The sequence below is a fragment of the Coptis chinensis genome, chromosome 5 (genome assembly GCF_015680905.1).
Source record: "Coptis chinensis isolate HL-2020 chromosome 5, ASM1568090v1, whole genome shotgun sequence".
Lineage (NCBI taxonomy): Eukaryota > Viridiplantae > Streptophyta > Magnoliopsida > Ranunculales > Ranunculaceae > Coptis > Coptis chinensis.
Genome location: NC_141460.1, coordinates 68563175 through 68582167, shown reverse-complemented (window position 1 = coordinate 68582167; position 18993 = coordinate 68563175). Strand labels below are relative to the sequence as shown.

Below are 18993 nucleotides of genomic sequence, written 5' to 3'. Positions count from 1 at the left end.
ACTCGTTTGGTAACAGGGTATGGAAACTGAGCAGAGGTTCCATTGTAGCAGCCAGAGAGAATAAAACTTGCTCTTTTTACAAAGCACAGGCTAGTTTGTGTAAAGCAGAAGTGAATGCGGCAGAAGAAGAAGCTTTCCTCCGAACTGTGGCACAAGATACTGTGTCATATGGGCAAAAAAAGGATGGAAGTTCTTGCTAAGCAAAAGGCCTTGCCAGACATCAAAGGTACACATTTAAATAGATGTACTCACTATTTGGTAGGAAAGCAACACAGGGTGTCTTTCCAAAGATTCCTATCTCACATAAAGGACAATGTCCTTGAACTAGTGCACACAGACTTATGTGGTCCTATAAAAGTGAAGTCCCACGGGGGAGCTTTATACTTCGTGACCTTCATTGATGATGCGTCAAGAAAGGTATGGGCATATAGTCTGAAGACCAAGGATGAAGTACTTGGGGTGTTTGAGAAATTCCATAGCATGGTGGAAAGAGAGACAGGAAAACTTTTGAAGTGTAATCGCTCAGATAATGGGGGTGAGTACATAGGGCCGTTTGAAGAGTATTGCCAGAGTCATGGGATTTGTCATGAGCAGACCGTTCCCAAGACACCGCAACAGAATGGAATAGCAAAGAGAATGAACTGTACCATTGTAGAGAGGATGAGATACATGCTATCTCACTCTAAGCTACCTAGAAGCTACTGGGTAGAAGCAATGCGTACAGCCGTGCATGTGATCAACCTATCGCCGTCAAAGCCTCTCAATAGTGATTATCTAGAGAGAGTATAGTCAGGCAGAGATGTTGATTATGGATACTTGAGGGTATTTGGGTGCAGGGCATTTGTGCATATTCCGAAGGATGAGAGATCCAAGCTTGATGACAAAGCCAAGCAGTGCATTTTTCTGGGTTATGGAGATGAAAAGTTTGGTTACAAACTCTATGATCTGATTAACCCAAGAAGGTAGTCCAAAGTCGAGTTGTTGTGTTCTTGGAAGACCAAACCATAGCAGACTTTGAGGAGGGTGAGAAGCTATAGGCTTTCACCAATGATCTTGTTGATTCAGAACCAAAAGTTCCTACTGTGGAACGTGCAGAAGGCATTGAGAATGCAGAAAACCATGAGTTTGAAGCTCATGATGAGAATCCTATTGCTCATAATGGGATAGAACCTATTAGTATAGAAGATGCAGATGAAGTGCATGAACCACCAATAGAGCAAGCAAAAGTGCATCTTCTTGAGGCACCAGCAGATGGGGCAAGGAGGTCAGATAGAGAGAGACTAGCTTCAACCAGGTATCCACCACATACGTACGTTCTACTATCGGATGGTGGAGAACCTATGTACTATCAAGAGGCTCTTGAAGGTACATACAAAGAGAAGTGGTTGAAGGTCATGCATGACGAGATATATTTTTTGCATAAGAATCACACTTATGAGTTAGTTGAGAAACCGGAAGGACGAAAAATTCTAAAAAATAAGTGGATCTACAAGGTCAAGCATGAGGAGAACAATCCACACCCAAGGCACAAAGCTCGCCTTGTTGTGAAGGGATTCGGTCAAAGGAAATGGATTGACTTTGATGAGATTTTCTCTCCTGTAGTGAAAATGACTTCTATTCGGGTGGTATTGGGTATGACCGCAAGTATGAACCTGGAGGTTGAGCAGTTAGATGTTAAGACAATTTTTCTTCATGGAGACCTTGAAGAAGATGTCTACATGGACCAGCCTGAGGGGTTTGAGGTCAAAGGCAAGGAGCACCTAGTATGCAAGCTGATAAAGAGTTTGTATGGGTTGAAGCAAGCACCGAGGCAGTGGTACATAAAGTTTGATTCCTTTATGGTGAAGCAAGGATACAAGAAGTCTACTTCCGATCATTGTGTGTTTGTTCAGAAATTTCCAGATGGGGATTTCATTGTGCTCTTGTTGTATGTGGATGATATGTTGATAGTTGGCCCAAACATCAACAAGATATCCAAGCTGAAGAAAGACTTGAGTAAGTCCTTTGAGATGAAGGATTTGGATAAAGCAAAACAGTTACTTGGGATGCGGATCACTCGTGATAGAAAGAGTGGGAAGTTGTGGCTTTCTTAAGAAAGCTACATTGAGAAGGTGTTTAAGATATTCAACATGGATCTAGCGAATCCACTCAGTTGTCCGCTTGGTGGCCAATTCTGCATAACCAAAGAGATTTGTCCAAAGGGTGAGCATGAGCATAGTCAGATGGAAAAGATTCCTTATACATCCGCAGTGGGCAGCTTGGTATACGCAATGGTGTGTACAAGACCGGATATTGCTTTCGCCGTGGGCGTTGTAAGCCGTTTTCTATCAAATTCTGGGAAGGAGCATTGCAAAGGTGTTAAGTGGATATTGAGATATCTTAAGGGCACTTCCAAATCGTGTTTGTATTTTGGTGGAAGTAAGCCCTTACTTGAAGTCTACACTGATGCAGACATGGCAGGTGATGTTGACTCGATGAAGTCTACCTCCGGTTATTTGGTTACTTTTGCAGGGGGAGCAGTTTCTTGGCAATCTAAGTTGCAAAAGTGTGTTGCTCTCTCCACTACAGAAGACGGGTATATTGCAGCCATTGAGTGTTGCAAAGAGATGTTTTGGATGAAGATGTTCTTCGATGAACTAGGGCTAAAGTAGAAACAGTTTGTAGTTCTATGTGACAGTCAGAGCGCCATCCATTTGAGCAAGAAATCAAGTTTTCATTCTAGATCCAAGCACATACACGTGCGTTATCATTGGATTAGAGAAGTACTTGAAGACAAGCATTTGTGTACCGAGAAGATCCATACCGACAAGAACGGGTCGGATATGATGACCAAAGTCTTATCGAAAGGTAAGTTTGATGTTTGTTGTGCTACCACCGGAATGGTAGCAGACTCCTCCAGTTGATTTGGAAATTGCATGGAGGTATCCCCCCTCACTGTTCGGGAGGGGGAGATTATTGGAGTTATCCCTCACATGAGGAGAAAAGGGTTCAGTTTGCGTGGAGAAGCTTGAGCGCACACGTGCTCCTATAAGTCTTGCTCAAGGCGCGCAAGTGCCCATGCCTTGGATGACCTCCAGTGTTTTTAGCGCGCGCTTGACTTTGGCCTTGCCCAAGGCGCGCCCGCGCCCATGTCTAAATTCAGAAGAATTCTATTTTTGTGGAACCGCGAGTTTGCAATATAGGTTGGGGTTTTTGGCAAAACCTATCACTGAGAAGAGACACAAATATACATAAGAACAGAGAGAGAAACCCAATTTTGAAAGCAATCAAGATTGAGAGATAACCTTTACAGAGAGACAAACCTGTAAAGAGAGAAGAGTGGTTTAGTAAGGTGAGAGACTGCAAAGAGTGATTGTAATCTTTCTTCCCACTTTATAAAAGGATTAGCTTTTGTGGGAGTAGGCACCATTGGCCGAACCACTGTATATCTTTATGTTGTGGTATGCTTTTACTGCTTTATATTATTATATGTTGTTAATAATTGTTTAGCGAGTTGGGCATGTTAGTTAGTCTGGTTGTAGGAAATATTTAGATTGTTGTCTGGAGTTGTTATTGTTCAAATACAAATTATCTGTGTAGTAGGGAATCGATTGGTATTGGTATAAACCCTAACAGACCCGTGGTATAGTAAACACAATACATAAATTAACAAAATATACTATCAAAATTAACTACGCACCGTCCAGAAGGTGGAGCAAGCCACTATTCCATTATTCGTGATGGTAAATTATAAGTTTTCAAGTACAAGTTTCTGGCTCCTATTTGATCGGGATACGTCGGTCATATAAGCAAGACAGAGAAAACAAAACATTAACCATTCAACACCTATTCTGCAGCAAACATTTCTGTGATGGTTTGTCTTGTTTAGACTAACTTCTGATGTGCTAAAAAGTGTGTGGTCCACAAAAGCTTATATATTAGAGATATTTTTACCTCTGCTTGATGATGTTTCTCTAAGAAGATTCCGGGAGGTCCTAAGGGCTAAGGCTAAGGGTCGATAGAACATTGAACCTATTCCCTAATGTAGTATCAAAAATCGAAAATGGCACTTAATTTCACACATATATACTCTAGCTGTGTGTCTAATAAATTGTGTAGATTATCATGGAACTACAAAATCAAAGTAATCACCGATTTGATTACAAGTACTAAAATTTCAGAACATTAGGCATTATGGGAAAAAAACGATTTACAAAATTATAACCAATTTTAGTATAATATAAGAATCAAAACCTTAACAAACTTTCTACTTGTGGTATGTACATTTCTTCAGAATTTTTCGCATGTGAGTGAAAATATCCACACACGAAATTAAGGATCCACAGCTACAAGCCTACAAAACAAAAATAAATCACTTTCCTTCATATATGGGCTCAAGCATGGGCCTCCACTGTTTACAATTGCCCAACTTACAATTAGGAAAACCAGTGTCACAATCCTCCCCTAAAAGCTTACTTGAATCCTCTCCCTCCTCCCCACTAGTAGGAAACACCTTAGGTCCAACTGTTTTTCCCTTCTTCCGACAAGCGGTATCGATAAGTTTCATCTCGGTCTCCGACACTTTAGAATATACTTTTTTAGCAGGAAACATCAAATAATACTTCCCCGCTTGCAGTTCCTCGTCCGCACGCAAAGCCCAAACAACACGCGTCTTCCGTAGTTCCTCCACTGGACAGACTATACTCCCTGGTGCTTCAAGCATCAACTCAGCTGCTTTTACTGGTAATTCGACTCGTTGAAGATGTCCTTCACTGTCAAAAAAATTGGCTGTTGTTGGTTTTGAGGATGGGACAAAACAAAACATTCCCATGGATGATGTATGAAGATATGTTCTTCTGTCAGTTCGATCTTGTTGTATTTATTCTTGTTGTTTGAAGATATTTGAAGTGAGTTGGTTACTTTGGTTTGCTACTTTGCTTGCTTTTATAGGTGCTGCAAAGGAAGTAGGAGTTACTTGTAGTTTGTGTGTGCGCGTGAGAGAGTTCAAAGTCAAATGAAAGAAAATGAATAACACGTGGAGATCGTAGAGTGGAGAATGACCGAAAATTTGAGTTGAAGCCGTAGTGGACGAGTGTAATGCTAAAAACACGGATTAAATATCGTGTTTTTGTTTGGGCCTGCAGCCTTTCTTTTGTCTTTTTGTTTATTTTTTCTTCAATGCGCATAAGTGTAAATGCACTCAATGTACATTTAATTTCGAATCTTTTATCAAAATTGAATAAAGATAAAACCGGTAGATTAGTTGTTTAACTTGCTACACCAAGTCATAAATATCTACGTGTTTGCTGATTTCTTTCCCTCTATGCTCTGTTTGGTTCGGTGTACCGAGTTGCAAATGGCATGTGATTGTATTGCATTTGATTGCATTGCATCCAACTTACTTGTGCTTGGTAAACCCAAGGCAAAATAATGTAAAGTTGATTACATTATCGCACTACTTTTTTTCACATCTTATTTAAGAGAAATCACCTCTCTTGTATGGAAACTACTCATATAGTGCATATATATAATTGCAACTTGTTGCATCAACCGCCCATAAATAAGAGACATCAGCTGTGCCCTTTTTAGATTGATTCGGCAGGCACAAGTTCTTTGATATGGTAAAGGCATATAAGACACTCGAGATTATGGCTCCTGGTGATAACGTAAATGTTCTAAAGGAATTGTTCTTGTTGGTTACAAGCCTGATGTAGAACTATTTCTTTCTATGATGTTACAAACATTTTGTGGATTGAAGTTGATTGAACTGAGAAATAAGGCAAGGATATTTGTTCCACAGGGTAGAACAATGATGGGTTGCTTAGATGAAACCAAAACCTTGGAATATGGGCAAGTATTTGTGCAAGTTTTTCGCATAAACAGTGAGCGGTTCAATTCATATCTGCCTTCATAATTTGTACCAATGAATCAAACCAATGCAATTTTATTTGTTGCTAAAATCCCTTGTGCGCATCCGAAGAAGATGTAAACTTGCTTTGCCGCAGTCGCCAACGCGTCAGTTTGCACTATATGGTGGATTGTGTTGTATTCCACAAAAGGGTTCAGGTGAGACACTTACTAATTTCAATCATTAATTTATTTGCTGCTTAGGTGTAGTTACTCCATTAAGTTCATATTGTTTCATTTCTTAAAGAATTCATAAACCTTTTTTTTATGGATTTAATCTTGTGATTCCTATAGACAGTCTTCTATGTGATCCTTTAATATTTAATATTGCATGATGTATGGTACTGTAAAATATGCAAGACAACCCTGATCCTGGGTTTGATATGAACCATTGAGCCAAAGATCACCACCGACTTTGGACTTGGGTATCACTACTAGCTCAATCAATGGCAACTAGAAGAAGAGAAGTCTGAAAGGTGGAATGTCATACTCTTAATTTTCTCCTTTAATGTTATTTTAAAGTATTATTTTTATAAGAGGGGCTAAGCACCCCTACCTGTTTGTAAATTCATATTAACCCTTCCCCATTTGGATTCAAAATCAAATCATACAATAAGTTTCACCAGCACAAACAACCACAACTTTGAACAGATAAATAAAACGAAAAACGACTAAAAAGGGTATCAAACTTTACACCTTTTGACAGTTTGGGGACCACACTTTTCTTTTTGACAGTTTGGGGACCAAACTGTTTGCTTTTTGCAATTGAGGAACTTCTGTCAAATTTCTCTAACATTGTTTCTAATTTGTTTTTTTTTTTTTTTTTCCAAAAAATAAAAAAAACATGCTGACGTCACATACTTCTCACGTAATAGAAAAAAAAACATGTTGACGTGATCCCCAAATTACAGTTTCGTTTCGGGGATCGAAACAAAAACCCCAAAAACCCTAGCCAAGTAATTCCAAAGAAAAAAAAAACCCAAAAACCCTAGCATCATGGGTGGAACTCAAATTGTAATTGTGGCTGCTCCAAAGGTGAGTAATTTGTACCCAAAAGAATAGATATTTTATATATTTCATTTTTCTTTTTGTTGTAATTCTGATAGGGTAACATCCACAAATTATTGGTTGTTAGATATCTGTGATTTCTCTCTTAACTAACTTAACTAACAAATTGCAAATAATAATGAGTGAAATATTTGCAAAATGGAAGAAACCAATTATATTCATCTTCACTGGTCATCCCAACTTGGTTTGGGATGACTTCTTTTGATAAACAAGTACCGGAAGGAGTAGAACTAAAGGGAAGTACGTATAGGTTTAGCTTTAGTTAGTTGTAATGAAATGTGGGACCAACTGTTGGTGATGGTGCAATGGTGAGAGTGGAAGAACAGAGAATGAGGTGGAGGTGATGGAGGGATAAGGTTCGCTGCCCTTGAAAGCAGACAAACAAAAATACTAGTGCTCTATAATTTCATACCAACTATAAGGTTTGCTCTATATACACTATAAATTCTCTTCTACGTACCTTATTATAGATCAAAGTACTAGTGCTCTTCTTCACTTCATGTATAATTGTCATGGTCTTGGGTATAATTGCTATAGACAAATTGGCATGAGATTTGAAAAATGCATATTTTGTTTATCCTCGTTTACTGGTTCTACTTTTTCTATGATTGATTTGGGTATGGTATTGTCACTCTTTAACGAACTAATATAGTTTTGCATAATAATCTTTGTAGAAAATAAATATATGATTATTTTGCTGTTAAACATCATCAGGTATGTCAACTATGCTATGACGAGGGCCATTACGCTTCAACATGCCCGTATTTTGGTTTTCATTGCCCTCGTTCTTGGTGTTGCAGATTCATGAAAGTTGAAATAGGCTATTCTAATGGTGGAACTCTTCAACGCAAATATCTCAAGTGTTCTCATGATGGTTGTAGTGCTGTACGTAACATGGATATACTTTGATAAGAAAGTATATAACAAAGCATGTAACTTGTGCAAGGAAGAGTCTGAAATCTGTAAATTGTGTGGTATGTGCAATGGTTGTCATATAGATCATGGTAACTAAATGTGAGGTTTTGTTCAAAAAGGCTATCAAGGCTGACAATGTATGAGAGTTGTGAGGTTGTGGTTTTAAATGTGTAGCGACAAACATATTCTAGTATTTTGGCTTGTTGTTTTATAAGTATTTTTTTGTTGATCTGTGCCCATGTTTATTTACCCTTTTTCTTCTTTTCATCTCAAGTTCATTGTGCTTGTCAGTGATATCCATATTCTAGTTGGGTACATTGTGCTTATAAACTCTCATGACAGTAGCCACCACATTCCAGCAACTCCATGCAGGGCTAGAATTCAACGAGCTCCAAGTCTTGTCTATTATATTTCTAATATTATTTCTTCTGTTTCAGAAGAGCACAATGTTTCGAGAATTCATTTACAGATTTGTTTACTTAATAACTTCAAGTCAAAAAATTGTGGGAACCCAATAATAAATCGACCACAAGTGATTGGATACTCGACCACAAGTGATAAGATACTTGGAACGTGGAAATAGATAAATTAAGGACACCAAAATAGGGATGTACAAATCAGTAGAAATTAATGATTGCTTTAAAACTAACAACCTTGACACCCAGCTAGAAAGCTAGAAGCTGCTGTCATATTATGTTTGGAACTTGTTATGTCTAGCTAGGTCCCCATCTCATTAGAAGTAGTTCCCTTTTGCCTAAATATGAAATCTGATAAGAAAGTCTTAATTAAACTGAGCAAAAATGATCTCTGACAGTCAAATAGAATACAAACAAAAGGTTCACTTATAAATACGTATCAAGCCCAAATCAGACAGTGCCACTTGATAACAAAAGGTTCACTTATAAATAATCTCTGACAGCGCAAAAGAGCTCTAACCCAAAAGAGATCAAATAATCTCTGACAACTCAAATAATCTCTGACAGCCCAAAAGAGCTCAACTAATCTCTGACAGCCAAAAGAGCTCAACCCACATATCTACCTATTCATTTATGAACATTGGCAACAACTCTACGAATGTAGAAAGCGATGGATTCACTTCCAAACTGGCCTTGTTGTTCTTTGCTTCATGCATTCTTTATGGAGATTCCATCAACAAAGCCGGCCACCTCCTTTTTTAGGTGGGGTCATTTGTGATAGTTGAAGCTTGACTTAGTTGAGTATGGTTAGAGTCCACAACATGTGGGAGATCATCAATGTTATTTGGTGGTCCTTGTCCGGACATCTATTTAAACCTCACATTTTTAGTATAAGACAACAACTAATCAAAAACACATTTAAACCACACATGTTTGTAACTCACCATGAAAGTGTTCCCGGTTTGAGTCGGTCCATACACCAATCCCTTCGGCATACTTTGTTTATTTTTGTATCTCTGTAAAACAAGAAAACACAAGTGAGACATAAAACACATTATGATATAAGTATGAAAATAAATTTCTAATTATAACTTAATTACCTTATCTGTTGGAACTGGTTCTGGCATCATCCCTTTTGGCATTGTTTGTTTCTTCTTATATCTCTGTAAAACAAGAAAACACAAGTAAAACATAATTCACATTATGATATAAGTATGAATATGAATTTCTAAGTATAACTTAATTACCTTATCTGTTGGAACTGGTTCTGGCATCGTACAAGTTTTCCTATTATGTCCTGGTTCTCTACATATCCCACACTTGGTTATCACTACTGGCCGAGTAGAGCTTTCACCATTACCAGCTACATCACTTGTCGGAACTGGTTCTGGTTCTGGCACTGGATGCTTACATGTCTTCTGATTATGTCCAGTTTCTTTACATCTCCCACACCTTATTACTGTCCCAACTTTACTCACTTTAAAGCTAGTGTTTGGACCCTCTTCTTCTCTCCTTCTTAACTTTTTTGGCCTACCAGGCATCCTTCTATTTTTTGGAGGCAAAATCACATTACCTTCGGCTTGTGGCCACATAGTCTCACCCCTCATTGGCTTAATATAAGTCAGATATGCCCTCCTATACTCCTCTAATGTATACCAACTGTTTACATACTTGTCAGGAGAATCATGACACAAATAGATAGACGATACATCATGGGCACAAGGGATGCCACTGAGCTGCCACATTCGACAACTACAACTTCTCTCTTTCAATTTCACTGTGTAAGCATCAGCCAACCCTTTTCTCACTTCAAACTCATACTCACCACACACATATGTCTCCCAAAACCTTGACTCATCCTTGTTCTCTTCTAGCTTTTTCCTAGCATAAGGGGTTAAAGAGTCAGTCCACTCACCAAAGATCTCCCTCTTCTTCTGCATTCTAACCATCATTTGAAGTCTGATATCATCTAGCATAGGAATAATTGGCTTCTCCCTTGCTTCCACAATTGTCCCATTGAAGCACTCACACATATTGTTCTCTACAGCTTCACAACAAGCCCAAAATCCAAAGAATGCCCTAGATCACCACATAGGGTTTTGATTAGTTTGTAGATAATTAGCTGCCTCAGGAAGAATCAATTCTATCTCTTTCATCACAAGGTGAAATTCTTGAGGAGTAGAGCTTTTGCTAGCTTTCCAGAACAAACCTTTTAGTTGTGAACCTATACACATACATACAACAAATGAGAAAAAAAAAATGCATAAGTATGAATGCAAAAAAAAAAAATGAAAATGAAAATGAACAAATAAAAATCTACTTGCATATCTCTTTCTAAAGTTTGCATAGATGTGTCTTGCGCACATCCTATGTTCAGCATTAGGTAGGAGCTCCTGTATCGCTGGTATAAGCCTCTTCTGCTGATCGGTAAGCAATGTGAGCCCATTCCCATCAATAATCCCAAGGTCTTCTATCAAAAGATCCAGGAACCACATCCAACTCTTCTTATTTTCACCTTCAACCACAGCCCAAGCTATTGGGTACATTTGGTTGTTCCCATCCCTTCCCACTGCAGTTAATAGTTCACCTTTACAAAACCCTTTCAGAAAACACCCGTCAAGACCTATCACTTTTCTGCATCCTCTGATATAACCCTTTTTCAATCCATCAAAGCACACATACATCCTAAGAAATACTCTATTATCTTTGTCAATCTTCACTGTAAATCCGGGTTTGACCTCCTAATTTCAGCTGCATATTTCCACAATTTAGCATACACAAGTTTCATCACTTCATTCACATCACCTCTTGCTTTCTTCCTTGCTCTATAACATTACTCTATATTCACAATCATCTTAAAATTATGTTTAATATCCTTCTTAAAAGCTTTCATACTCCATTTTGGGTCCTCTGTAATTCTGTCATAATATTAGTTAGCCAACCATTTTGCATTACCAACCTTGACATTGAAATCCCTCACACAACCATGTTGAGACTTAAGTGATTTTATTTGGACAGACACCTCATTCTGCATATAAGTTGCATAACACTTAAATGGACATTTGTATTGACATTTTGCGACCAACTTCCTTGATTTGTTGGTAACAAACCTAATAGGATAGCCATTACATACTGCATAGTTTCTTAGACACTTTTTTAGCTCCTCCATATTTGAAAACCTCATTCAGTATAGGTTTCTGCTTACATACATCAAGTTTAGGATTAAATATAGGATACTTACTTGGAACCCTCACCAAATGTACACCTTCTTCATCACTAAAAACAGGGCTATCACATTCACTTGAGTTTGCATACTCAGAGTCACAGCTCAACTCATTAACTTCCTGACCTATATTATTTTCTTCTCCTAACTCATTAACTTCCTCCACTTCAATTGCCCTTGTAGCCTCAACAACATCCCCATCCCCATCATCATAATCATCATCATCATCATCATCTAATTTCTTTTTTTCTTCTAATAGTTTCCTCCTCATGCTTTGAACTTTTCTCCTAACTTCTACAAGCTCCTCATCATTATCACTAGACACATGGTCTAAACTTGGACTGTCACTTTCAACTTCAGATTCACTACTTTCACTTTCACTTTCAACACTTACATCATGCAGTTGTAAACCCTCATCCATTTCGGGGTTCTAATTTCGGGACTCCAAACTAGTTTTTTTTTTTTTTTATTTAGAATTACTTAGCTAGGGTTTTGGGGTTTTTTTTTTGGAATTACTTAGCTCGGGTTTTTGTTTCGATCACCGAAATGAAACTGTAATTTAGGGATCACGTCAGCATTTTTTTTTTCTATATTACGTGAGAAGTATGTGACGTCAGCATGTTTTTTTATTTTTCGAAAAAAAAAAAATTAGAAACAGTGTTAGAGAAATTTGACAGAAGTTCCTCAATTGCAAAAAGCTGTAAAAAAAAAAAAAAGTTTGGTCCCCAAACTGTCAAAAAATGTAAAGTTTGATACCCTTTTTAGTCATTTTTTGTAAATAAAACTCCTACTAGTTCCACCAAGACATACATTATAGGCAAGCAAATTATTCTACATACTTGAACTCTTTGTAAATATACATTTAAGACCCATTGTATATACATTTTCTTTGTTTCAGGCTTGGAGACTATGGAGTGGTTAACCTCATAGCTCATGTATATACATTTTCTTTGTTATCGAGTGTCTCAACACAAAATTTAGGAGATGGATCTAATGTGGATATAATTAATATGAATCTTTGGCCTTTAGTTCAGGGATTAACCTACTTATTATTCTACGTTTCTGTTTTTCGTTTCTTTTCTTTTTGCTGGTTCTCATAGGTAGAGAGGAAAAGAATATCGCCTGAGACAGAGAACTCTAAGCTGCACATGTGAACTCAGCTTTTCTAGGTAATTCAAATGTGCCTACAAACAGTTCTTAGTCGCACTAGTGAGGTATGGTAACAATATCCTTACTTGTATTGCTCATCATATGGTGAATGTTTCTCAGTCCTCAGTTCTCTAAATTTGTTGCTCATCATATGGTGAATGTTTGTCTTTGTCTAAGGATCCGTAAGCTCAAAAGGGTAAGAGCGCTCATTATTTGAGAGGTTGATGATTCGAATCCATCTGGATCCACTTCTAATTAATTTCTCTTCAAAATCTGTTTTCGCTTCAGTCTGTTTCTCTTCAAAGAGATGTGACAGTCTCTGACATTTCACCTTGTGATTCAAGTGTTTAAGTGTTATGAGTTTGTACTGTGTTTTCACCTTGTGATTCAAGTGTTCAAGTGTTTTAAGTTTGTACTGTGTTTTCGTTTGATTATAGAAATTCATTGTCAAGCTTAGAAGTATTGATGGTACATTTTGGTACCATACAGATCATGTTGGAGCTGCCTCCTCATTAATTGGGGGTACATTTTGGTATCTAGAGCTATCAATTCTTGGACTGAGGATGGTTTTGGTTGGGCAGAGAACTATGTGGGAAATTTTAATAAGTTAGTCCAGACTACCACTATGGAAGATTACTATGAACAATTTGAGGAGTTGAAATCACTAATGGTGAGCAAAAATAAACACCTTAGTGATGAGTATTTTGTGTTGAGTTTCTTGAGTGTCCTTAAAGAAGAGTTGTGAGCATTAGTACAGATGTTCAGACCTACTAGTCTCAGCCAAGCATTATATTTATCCCAAATGCAGGAAAATGCATTAGATGCCCAATTCAAAAGGCCTAAACCAGTTAAAAAACAATTCCCATCCAGCACATCTTATTTCTCAAATTCCTTATTACCTTCAAAAACTCCAATTCCACCCGACATGAACACCAAACAACATATCCCTTTTAAACTTACAAATACTGAAAGTAATTACAACAAATCAACCACAACTGTACCACCAATTAAAAGATTACTTGGATCATTTGATCACATCTGAAGGGATAGCAACATACACCTCGAAGATCGACATCATGATAAACATGCCTAAACCTACTACATACTCTAAAGTAATTGATTTAGGTATAGACCATGGACACTTAGGCTTCGTATGCCCTGCTTCATGACAGTTTCCACACCTGTTGATTCGAGATTGCCCTTTCCTTTTATTAGAATTCTCCGTAGCAACAAAACCACATGCACCTATATTAGAACAAATTTGAGAATTGATGTACTGGAAACCAAAATTGAGTAAAAGACAGTACTTACCACTCGTAGAATGCATCTCCTCTTCTTCGCTCAAATCGGCTGATCAAGCACATTTCCCCAAATGGTCTAAGTTTGTACTTGGACCTGTACATACACAGATGAAATTGCACTTAATAAAATCAAGAATTTTTTAATACTATGAGTGCAACACATTATAAGCTAGAGTTTCTGAGTATATAGATACTAGTACTGAAAATATTAAAGTGATGTTTACCCCGAACTTCTGGGCATGTGAGCCTTGTATGCCCTTTAACACCACAAAGGCCACAAGTTTTCTCTGTTGTTTCATTGTGCACTTTAAGTCTTTTCTTCTGTCAACCCTTGGGTGCTACATAGGGTGGATCCCGAATCAGTTCAAAATGGGTGGTATCTCCCAAAGTATCTAATAGCACTTGAGTGTTTCTTTCACCACTTAATTTCTCCTTTGACATAATATAAGCAACTAGGAAATCTTTAAATTCTCCACTAGCACCTTTAGATTCGGCAGCCCCCATACATATGCTCTTGCAAATCCCCATAAGCTCACTGTAGCGCATGACATAAGCAACTTCCCTGTGCACAATATTAGGAAGAACAACTGGAATAGCCGATTTCACATGTTGCGTCCAACTCCTTAATATGCAACTAGAGGGCATTTTGCAGACATCTTCATTTTTGAAAACAAAGATGATGTATCTGCATGGAAAACCCCAAGATTCAAATAGACCACAAGAACATTTGGCGCTTTGATCAACAACATTGTACTGCACAATGGACTTGCAACCCCTACTCAAATGATGACGCAGAGTGTAGGAAAGAATATTGTCACCTCAATCCCTTTTCGAATCTACAATGTACATCGCTTTCTGCTACAATTGCTTATTAAACACATCAAAAGCCACCCGTGTGTAGACTGATTCTACCTGATTTAAATACCCCATCAAGTGGTTCTCAATTATTGGCTTGGTTGTTAAAGTAATCACTTCCTCTTCATGCTCACGGTGACGAATCTTTTCAAGTACCAATTCCATTTTATTATAGAGTTCAATCATTCTCATACCGGGTTTCACGTGACGCCGTATAACGAAGTTATGCTTTCACAACATTGGTTGGTTCTACAACCACCAAAGAACGTGCCATGGAGATCGATATGCCTCTGTCCACCTCATCTTTTTCATGCATATCTCCTTCACCCACTTGTGGTCATTGACTCCATGTGCTTCTAACAAATCCTTCTATTTTTGCTCAAACACTTCTTGAGAGCACTTCATGAACATCAGCGAGCAAAAGTCTTTTTGAAACCCAGAGACACAGACATTGCTAATGGAATTTTTGAGAATGTGTCACGCACATAAGCGATGTTTGGCACTAGGTAAGCAAACTTTGATAGCGTTACGAATTGCGTGGTCACCATCAGTTATGACCGACTTTGGTGGCTTATTGTCCATAGCTTGTAAAAAGCACTTTAAAGCCCAGATGTAAGACTCATTTAACTCGATCACTCGTCATAACTGCAAAACCAAAAACTATAGTTTGCCTATGGTTATTCACTCCAGCAAACACAACAACTGACATTTTGTAATGATTTGTCCGGTATGTCGAATCAAACAATAACACATTGCCAAAGCAACAATAATTTGAGCGACACGTCAAATTAGCCCAAAACAATCTAACCAACTGACCATGAACATTTACCTGGTGATCATAGAAAAATGATGGATCAATCTTCGACTTGTTCTTCATACTGGTAAGAAGTGTGCTGACATCCCCATTCATATACTGAATTCTCCTCATTCTATCGACCCGATTATAAATGTCTTTTCTTATATATCCAATTTTCCAAAAAGCGCCTGCCTTACTCACAAAAAAATCCATCACTTGACATGTTTTTATGCCCACATTCCTTAGACTTGTAGCTAATGCTGCATCCTCATTACCCACATTTCTATGTGATCGGCCAAACATTAAGCTTGGATAGGACGCAAGCGGATGAGTGTGTTCTCCAAAAAAACCACTAACAACCCACATTTTGGATTTATCATCTAAAATCACTTCAAAATGAGCAAGGCACCCACATCGAGTCTCCCTCCGTAGGGTTTTTTTTTTGCATGGAGTTAGGATAAAATATTTCTTATCTCTCTTACCTTCACATGAGCACAGAAATCTTCGCGCTCAATATCTTTATTAAATCTACGGATACCCCCTGCGAACACTAAATCCAACAAATTTGACATACTCATTGTAGAAGTCATAAGTCTCGCCACTAGTTTTAAAACACATAGAGAATATGATTGCATTCTCATCTTCACAATTTGTACCTTCTCCATTTTTCCTTGCATCAGGCTGATTAAAAGAATTCATATCCTCTTTATCACATCCTCCTGTCTCTTCTCTTTTATTTTTATTGCCCTTCTTCAAAAGATTCATCTTCTCCATCACTTTCGTCATCCGATGTATGTATGTCTTCAAAGTTTACAACGATTGGCTCCACACAAATATCTGTTTCAGTGTCAGAACAATTACTTTCCTTGTTAGGGCATGCATCAAGACGAACATTACTAACCCACTCATCATCTTCATTAAATGTAGACATCATTACCTAATCAATGCAACAATTAAAGGAATGTTATAAAATTCTATAAGTAGATACTCTCAATGCAAAACAAATTACTAATGATGCTCTAACAAGTAAGTAGACGTAGATCACCTGATCTTAGAAAAATATCGATATAGTATTCATCTTTTAATATCAATGCGACTTCCACACGATACACCATAATTCACTATTAAAAAACAAACAGTTTGACCAGCCCATTTTCAACCAAGCATAGCTTCTAACTCTGATGTCCAAATGCAATGAAACATGATTCATAAGAAAATAGACACAAATTACTATCTTTTTTATGTAGTTTGTCCCGACCCAACACTAACACTAACTCTAAAATTATATACCCTTGTCAATATCAATGCAACTACGAAACTGGTCAAGACAGGCTGTTTTGTCGAATTCTTTGAAATGAGGAAATTGGTAAGAAGAAAATGAGGAATGCTATGAGTTTATACTTGAATGACAATATTTGACAAGAGCTACAAGAGCAATATCGCTCCATGATCCGTTGCTATATGAATGAAAAGTCCTCGAAAAATGAAAATCAATGCAGGCCTGTTGGGTCTTCATATTGATTAATCCTAGAGGGAGCATTATTAATAATAACATTATGTGTTTATATATTCCAGTAAAACTGCACCAAAATATGATACAGAGATGATCATAATGCTATCACATTAAGCGAAAATGATAACACCACCCAAGGGTAAAATTACATAACTGAATGCATAGATACACTGAAGGGTGAGAAAAAAAAAATCATAGAACATAAATACATAGCACTCATTTTTCTCCATTGGTTGAACTCATGCCAGGGCCGTCCCTGAGTTTTCAATGGCCCTATGCAAACAACAAAATGTGGCCCTCTTCCAATCTTCCATCAATACAAAATAGATCATCGAAATATTGCTCTTCTCGCATTTTTAGCTGCAAAATCATCAATGAAGCTTTCAAAGTTAATTTTCTCTAAAAATTCATTTTCAATAGATATTAACGCTAACTCATTTAGTCTTTTTTGTGACATAGTCGATCTAAGATATGATTTCAATCATTTTAATTTTGAAAAACTTCTTTTCTTTTAGGGCCGGCGATGATGAGGAGCGATCAACAAAATTCTATAAGCTATGCTTACTTGAAGAAGATTCAAAAGTTAGGTGAATAAGTAATATAATTGAGATTGATCAAAGTGAAAACTAATACAAATCTACAATTGTAAAGAAAGAAATTTTGAGAGCGAGAGGATACTAGGTGATCGGAAGGTAAATGAAAGGTTTTTTTTTTTTTTTTTTTTACTCTTTCTTTTGTATTTTAAATGGCGAGGGCGACTCAAGCAACAATTAGTTGGAGTGATTTTCCAAAAGCGTTATTAATTAGGGGAGAGAGAGATATATAGTCGTTGAGAAGATCTCCTCATTTATTATATCTTTTATTTCTTTTCTTTTACGAAAATAATTAATGAGGAAATGGTTCAAAAGAAAAAATCACAATCAAATAAGGGAATATTAGAGGATATTTTGGTTGTTTATTGTGAAATTTTCAGTTTTTTGGGCTTTTGGTTGGTTTGGGATTTTGATTTGCCAAATAGGCATTTTCACCTAAACATATTTTTTGGGGCCTTGCATATTCGGGGCCTTGTGCGGTCGCCCACATGGCACCTGCTCAGGGCCGGCGACTCATGAAATAGATTGTAACTAAGTTATGTTGTAAATTGTAGTCCACCATCCAAGGGTTTGCTTTTATACATCCATTCCAATTCTAAGTAAATTAAGTGTGCTTGTCTGCCAAGGAATCAACTACAAATGGAAAACATAAAAGATAGAGGAAGAAGATCGTACCCAAAAATAGCATGCGCAAGGAAAATGTTTGTTTTAGGAGTGAGTACTAGGCGAAAGTCTTCTTTTAGGATTCTGCTGGAGCTGTCCTTTCTTAATCTAAAGGAAGTTCACCGAGAGAAAAGAGTCATGCTCTGTAGCCAGAGTAGATAGATTCCACGGGGTTTTTTTTTTAACAGTCATTTTCTTTCCCCGAAATGATGAGGGCGAAGAAGAAAATGGGTTGATTATATAGAGGGCAAATCTGGTACATAAGTATTTTGGTTATTGATGTTACCAATTCCTTTTCTTTTTTTTTAGATTGAAAAATGGGTGGTCTACATTGGGCCCACTGAATGACGTGCGCATTGAACAAAACCTCCGTTTTGTTTGAGTGTATACAGTTTTAATCCAGCTACTGAGAAGTGGGGCCCATTATTAGTTGCACACGGTTGTAATTTGGCATGTGACTGATACTTTGGTAGTTTGGTCGACCGCAAACTGCCAACCAAGTAACCAACTTCAGTGCTCATCGATCTTTGCTCAAAAACAGAATTATAGAGTCATTACTTAAGTCCTAACTCCTAAGTGATAGCCAAGTAGAATTAGACACCGTTTGACAGTTTA

The 18993-nt window shown here is 37.5% G+C and overlaps 1 protein-coding gene and 2 long non-coding RNA genes across 3 annotated transcripts; 1 reads left to right on the top strand and 2 right to left on the bottom strand.

The window, feature by feature from the left end:
* Positions 1-4351: 4351 nt before the first annotated feature.
* LOC147498547 (uncharacterized) lies at positions 4352-4810 on the bottom strand. Its single transcript, XM_086563267.1, has one exon. The coding sequence runs from the start codon at positions 4808-4810 to the stop codon at positions 4352-4354; it is 459 nt and encodes a 152-aa protein (XP_086419393.1).
* A 1995-nt stretch (positions 4811-6805) lies between these two features.
* On the top strand, positions 6806-8098 carry LOC147498546 (uncharacterized). Its single transcript, XR_015194322.1, has 2 exons — positions 6806-6921; positions 7669-8098. It is a non-coding gene; the product is annotated as an uncharacterized LOC147498546 (long non-coding RNA).
* Positions 8099-13505: 5407 nt separating this feature from the next.
* Positions 13506-18607, bottom strand: LOC147498545 (uncharacterized). Its single transcript, XR_015195515.1, has 3 exons — positions 18391-18607; positions 13969-14052; positions 13506-13902 (listed from the first exon to the last, which is right to left on the bottom strand). It is a non-coding gene; the product is annotated as an uncharacterized LOC147498545 (long non-coding RNA).
* Positions 18608-18993: the final 386 nt, after the last annotated feature.